This window comes from Egretta garzetta, unplaced genomic scaffold, assembly GCF_000687185.1.
Source record: "Egretta garzetta isolate BGI_Z169 unplaced genomic scaffold, ASM68718v1 scaffold471, whole genome shotgun sequence".
NCBI lineage: Eukaryota > Metazoa > Chordata > Aves > Pelecaniformes > Ardeidae > Egretta > Egretta garzetta.
Genome location: NW_009258629.1, coordinates 724906 through 730966, shown reverse-complemented (window position 1 = coordinate 730966; position 6061 = coordinate 724906). Strand labels below are relative to the sequence as shown.

General features: G+C 40.8%; 1 protein-coding gene across 4 annotated transcripts; it reads right to left on the bottom strand.

Moving 5' to 3' along the window:
• Positions 1 to 2006: 2006 nt before the first annotated feature.
• Positions 2007 to 5827, bottom strand: GPX8 (glutathione peroxidase 8 (putative)). 4 transcript variants are annotated; one of them, XM_009648256.2, is made up of 3 exons: positions 5621 to 5827; positions 4746 to 5007; positions 2007 to 2170 (listed from the first exon to the last, which is right to left on the bottom strand). In XM_009648256.2, exons 1-3 carry the CDS (start codon positions 5825 to 5827, stop codon positions 2007 to 2009), a joined length of 633 nt encoding a protein of 210 aa, XP_009646551.1. The 4 variants fall into 4 exon arrangements, with proteins under 4 accessions (XP_009646551.1, XP_035759608.1, XP_035759609.1 ...); XM_035903715.1 differs by having other exon boundaries at positions 5774 to 5827; XM_035903716.1 differs by having other exon boundaries at positions 4746 to 4881; positions 5774 to 5827.
• Positions 5828 to 6061: the final 234 nt, after the last annotated feature.

Here is a 6061-nt window from a genome sequence, read left to right as displayed (position 1 = left end):
GCCACTTAATTCCATGGATGCTAGACTGTTCCCAGTGAGCAGAGAGGATCCATGTATCAGTTTCTTTCCTACTACATCAAAGCAGCAGGGACATGTGCCAAAAATCACCTGACACATTCTGCTAAGTGTTCCCAAGGCTGGAACTGTACGTGTACAAGGAGACTGGAGTAAAACTGGAACAGGCTGCCCAGAGAGGTGGCAGATGCCCCATCCTTGGAAATATTCAAGGTCAGGCTGAATGGGACTCTGAGCAACCTGATCTGGTTGAAGGTGTCCCTGCTCATTGCAGGGGGGTTGGACTAGATGGCCTCTAAAGGTCCCTTCCCACCCAAAACATTCTATGATTAAAACACAGGACCTCAGCATGAGAACAGGAACTGTCTTGGTGGATTGGATGTGGAATCTTGTGGACTAATGTCAAATAGCTCAGCGGCTGGTCTAAAACACCACAAGTAGGTACGTTTGGACTACCTAGACCCTTACGTAGGCCTTAACTGATCTCTGAAAGTTAGAGTGGCTAAAATTGTCATGTGTAAGATTTGACTTCCCTTCCAAAATAAGGGTTGTCATTACTGAGGGTGACTTTGTCTATCCTCCACATCAGTATCATTACTCAGTCTTTTAAAAAATCTTTTTATGTCCTTATCCCTCAGGGGTTTTCTGTGAAATTCTCAATGAATTCCACAGGTGAATGAAAAAATACTCTTTTTTACATTGCTTTTGCATTTCTCACCTTCTTAATACAGTTATGTGGCTATCTTTATTGGAAAATGTTTTGAAGCACTTCAGGTGTTTTTGTTCACTGTTAGTCTTACAAGAGAACTGCTACCAGTCCATTTTCATATAGAAAACTCTTCTGAGACACTGGTTTCTGTCGTTTCTATTCTCTCAGCCCTCCTTTAAGACTTGGACAGCTGGAATGAGGTTTCTTATTCCAATTTGCTGTCTCCCCTCATCAAACAGATAAATCAAAATGCTTGGCAGTTTGAAATAGGACAGTGGAACAGAACTGGAAATGGGTGAGCAGTTGCATGCAGGACTTGGGAGATTGCCAGGTGAGAAGAGTGGGGCTTGAGGCATGAACCTTCATCCCCTTCTTCTACCTCTACTTGAAGACTGTTGTTTTATTCCAGAGATGTGAGGTAGATGGCTGGGGAGCACTGTCTTGGACTGTCTCACTATGTCTGTTAGAGTGCCAGGCTGCTGATTTGTGTTGCCCTCTGAATCCTGCTGTAGGCAACCATGTACTTCACACAGGCCCAGCCTTCATCCAGGTCAGGAGACTGGGAATCCAGCAGGAGATGAGCTCACAGCCGAGGCACTGTACTGTGGTATAAATGTATGGAGAAGGCTAAAGAGGTTAAAGGTGTTTTTGTAAAGGTGAAATTTAAAATTAATTGAAATACAAAGCAGGCAAGGAAACATTTTTTGCAGTTTTTCTTTTAATAATTTTATTTTCTATGTACAGTTTTTTTACAACCAAGTTGGCAGCTTTACAAATCAGTAATCTTCCTCGAGAAGATTGCAAAGCTGCATTTGTCTCTAAAAACCCTGGTATGATGCCTCTGGGCCCCATGCCTTTCAGTCAGGGCAATTACACGTTAATGGAATATCAAAATCTATTTGTTAATGGTAGATGAGAAATAAAACACTTCTGCGCAAATACTGAGTATTGTATCACCAAATCCTTTTCTTTGTAGCTATGTCCCTGCTGCTGACAATTGTAATTAGCTATTGTCAGCAATTTAAAGAAACATTCAGAAACTTTATGCAAATTGAAGGTCCATCCCTGCAGGGTACTGAGTGCCTTGCCATTCTCAGTAACCTCAGTGGTTCTCAGGGCTGTTGCAGGAGGTAATCCAACATTAATGGGCATAGTGCAGCTGAAAATACTAACACCAAAGGAAGTAAAATCACCTGATGGTTAGCTTCTAGCAGCATTTCCCAGGAATGTAGTAGGCTGTGTATCCATGCTGTTGAATGGATTCACAGCATGAATGGCTTTTTCAGAGGTCTTCTCTTTTCTTCATTATAATCTCCCTGATTAATGAGGCTACTTCTGGCTTGATATTTCCTATGGGCTCTTCAGGTCTCCAGAATTTCACAACTTTACCCTCAGGGCTGACAAGGTACTTCCAGAAATTCCATCGAGGCTCTTTCTTTGAAGAATCTGTAAGAACGGCATCAGTTCATTTTAGTGACTTACACTTGTCATTGTTTCATTACCCTGAAGTGTTTCTTCAACTATTTGTGTTGAAGTAATCCCAGTTTGTTCTTTGCTGTAAGTCTGGACATGAATTTACTGGTTGGCATTAATGATCTGAAAAGTGGGAAGTGAATGATGCTCTCCCCTTCTTGTGAAACTGAGTTCCTCCTTTTACTACACTCTGCTTCTTAGGGAGGAGGGTATGAGGGCTGCATACTTATTTGGGGAATACCCAGTTTTATGTTGGTTTAGAGGAATTGAAATGGGAGCAGGAAGTCATACTGTTGATGGCTTAGTTTGGCTCTTTTCATTCCATGAGGCAAACCTTTACTTGTATCTTTGCTATCATGAATACCTGGCAAGATACTTTCTGAGATAAGGGGGCTATCAGGAAACTATATGGCTCCTAGAGGAGACAGAAGCAGTTTCTTGACTACTGGCTTTGTCCTTGGAGAGTCTCATAGGTTTAGAGGGAAATCACTTTTTGAGAGAAGAACTAGAAAAAAACTCCAGGAGATTTTGACTGGGGAACAGGTGTCCAGTGGGGAATGGTGCTGAACACTACACTGATTCTTGGAAGCAATGGGTTGAATTTTGCCATTGGACTACATTTGTAATGTCATGACTGTAAGGGGACAATATAGCAAGCAAATCGGTATGGTAAAGCTCATGCCACCAAGGCTCTGGCCCAGCTAGTAATTATATCTTTGCTGAGTTGTTGTATCTAGGATCAGTCCTGAAGTAACATAACCCCATCTCTGAATATTCTTCCAGTGTTCATTAATGCATACGAATAACTCAAACACATAGGAAGCTGGACATTCTTTGAGGAAAGGTAAGGCCGCAAACCTTGCACTGTCCCAACAAAATGCCTTACTGTTATGAAAGCAACAAGAAGCAGTAGTATAAAGAAAGGCCTTAGCACCAAGTTTATGCTGCCAGTGCATTCTTTTTGCACTAGACTATCTGACAGTGCTGGACAAATTGTAACTAGCAGCCACAGTCACAAGGGACCATAGCATGATGTTCAACCTTCTGATTGTCAAGACAGCAACATGAAGAAAACTGGTACTTCTTTAATTGAAGGTGCATAGTAATTTCATATGAAGCAGAGTAATGCAGGAAAAAAAGACCTTATTTCAAAATACTGAAGTACCACAGGATCTTTCTCCTTCTTGTGGGTGAAGAGCATGTCAAGTAAGAACCACCTGAGTGAATATGGCTGTTCTGTTTCTGTGTAGGTATTCAAGTCTGACACTCATTGCACTGGTAGTTGGAATCTGGATTCATCCCACCCAGCTGGTACCTGCGCGCTCTAGTCTCCTCTATAACGAACTAAAAGGCACCTCCAGAGTGCGTTCAGTAATTCCACTGGACATCAGGCAACTCAGAGCAATGAAGCTTTACCTGATGTCTTTGGTGACATGCCTATGGGGAGGTAGGAAGAAACAGTTATGGTGACAATGGTGACCACTTAAAATGACTCCTAAATGAAAGTAATTTTCAAGTCCATAAGAGGTGTCACAGAGGATATGGCAAGAAGCAACAGACTTAAGTGGTGTAAGGAAGATTTAATTTAAACGTTGAAATAGCTTTCTGACGAGGAGCCGTGAAGAACTGGAATAGACTGGGAGGTTTTGGAATCTCTCATACTGTAATAGTCTGGAGAAGCTTGTGTAGTACTGATTTGGGTAAATGTGATCCTGTCTTGGGGCAGGGAGATGGAATACAGGTTTGGGCCTTCTTCTACCTTATTTTCTAATTAAAATGATGTGATGAAGAAGGGTTATGTTCTAATTATCCTTTCTTTCATATATCAGTGTTTAGTATGGGTCAAAGACCTGGCCAAAGCTCAGGAAAATTCAGAGAGGGTTTTTGAGTTGGCTTTGGGTCTGTGGGGTCTTTGGTCAACTGAAGAGAGTTTAATTTTGCTTGTGAGAGTATGAGGCTGTAAGTCAGTAAATGCTTACTGTAACAGGAGTATTTGTGTGAGTGGGTTTTGCAGGCTGGGCCCTGAAGTTCACAAAACAAATAAATGCAAATCACTGATTATATATAACTACAGCATATATAATCCTGCTGTACAATACAGTTTACATAAAGGTGGACATATGAGACTGCTAAAACAGGAATCTTATTTGCATGTGTTTATGTAAAATCTTCCAGTAATTTTAAGATCCCCCCATAGTGACATTTTTGTCCACGAGCAAAGTTGTTGTTCAACCAAAGTCACATAATTTGAAATGGGATTTTGTAGGTGGGAGTCTCTGCACTCAAGTTTATACATCCACAAAATGGATGGTTCTAGCTGGGCTGGTCACAGTAGGCTGTTTTTATAATAGGTGGGAAGAAACAGATGCTTTCAGGATACAACTCTTCTGACCATATTTTTGATATCCACACTGAAACAAGGTCAATTGTATGCTGAATTCCTGTTTCTCTCTATAGACTATGAAGACGACGATGTTTCCTGACAGACTGGAGTTTAGGGAGGATACCATGGTTACAGGCAGCTTGATATATAAAAGAAAACAGTTACCTATTAGAAATTTAAAGGCCGGCTCTGCTTCTGATCCTAGGATCTTGATTTTGTGGAAAACAGGGAAGGTTACTCCATAGTTTCCTTTGGCAAAAGATTCTATTTCCTGGCTGGAACTAGGCTCTGATTCTCCGAACTGGTTGCAGGGAAAAGCCAGCACAGTGAAGTGGGAGGGACCAAACTCTCTGTGCAGTTCTTGCAGCGCGATGTAGTTTTTGTCTGTGTGTTGGCAGTAACTGGCCACGTTTACAACCAAAGTTGCCTTCAGAGACATAAGTTATAAAAGTAAGAAAGAAATCGAGAAAAGCTGTAGAGACTGCAATTAAGTCTTAAAATGGCATCTCCCACTACCACAGTTGCTCCTGCCTGAAGGCTAAATTTTATCTGTCTGATCATAATTTCTTTAAACAGATAGGGATGATAGCATCTTACGATAATTCTTTTCGGACAACCTGTTTTAAAAATCCAGTAAATGGGTAAACTTAAACTTACAGCTTTGTTTAAATATAAGCATGTAAAAAAAGCAGTTATTTAGGACTGGCACTAAAATCACATTTACTAGATCAACTTCCAGAATTCAACAGAACACGCTACCATTCTTAACTAAGATTAAAATTCACAAATTGTATTGTTAGGCTAAATTGATTTACAATAAAGAACATGAAAAAAACATTTTTCTTGATTTATTAGATCTAATAGTTAATTCCTGGAGCAGGCCTAGATAAAATAAATTTCTCTCCAGTTTACTGTTTGAACAGGAATTTAGTGCAAATCTCTACCAAAAATTCCCATAACCAAACCTTTTGTTAGCCTACAAATGGAGATCTGTTTCTCAGTAAAGATTCAAGGAAGGGTATAATGAAGTTGTAACTTACTTTCCCTCTGTACTTCTCCAAGGAAACGATCCTTCCTCGTGAATCCTTGACTTCGAAAGAATAAAAATCTTTGATTTTCGGTTTAAAAAATCTGAGTTGCAGCAGGCAGAGAACGGCAGTACACAAAACCATCGACAGAAAGACAACAAAGACCCTGGCTTTGGGCACTGAGTGTTTCAGAGGATAAGTAGTTGTGAGAGGCTCCATTTTGAAAAACTTTAGAGCGGAGCCTGGGCAGGCCTGGAATGTGAAGGAGGAGCTGAAATATGAAACTCGCAGCTTGGACTGGAAGCAACAAGCTGTGCGTTTTGTCCCTGTTGCAGAAGCGGCAGCTACATTTCACAGTGCTTCTGATGGGCTTCAGAGCTCTTGGGTAAAGTAGAGAAAGCTCTCTGGCTGGGGAAAAAAAAAAAAATGAAATTAATAGAAAGTGCATACCCG

Excerpts from the sequence above, each read along its gene's own strand:
- GPX8 (XM_009648256.2), bottom strand. The coding sequence starts at position 5,827 with ATGGAGCCTCTCACAACTACTTATCCTCTGAAACACTCAGTGCCCAAA. Across the intron at positions 5,008-5,620 it reads TGGAGAAGTACAGAGGGAAA|GCAACTTTGGTTGTAAACGT; the intron begins GTAAGTTACAAC and ends ATGTCTCTGAAG. Across the intron at positions 2,171-4,745 it reads GGCCTTTAAATTTCTAATAG|ATTCTTCAAAGAAAGAGCCT; the intron begins GTAACTGTTTTC and ends CCGTTCTTACAG.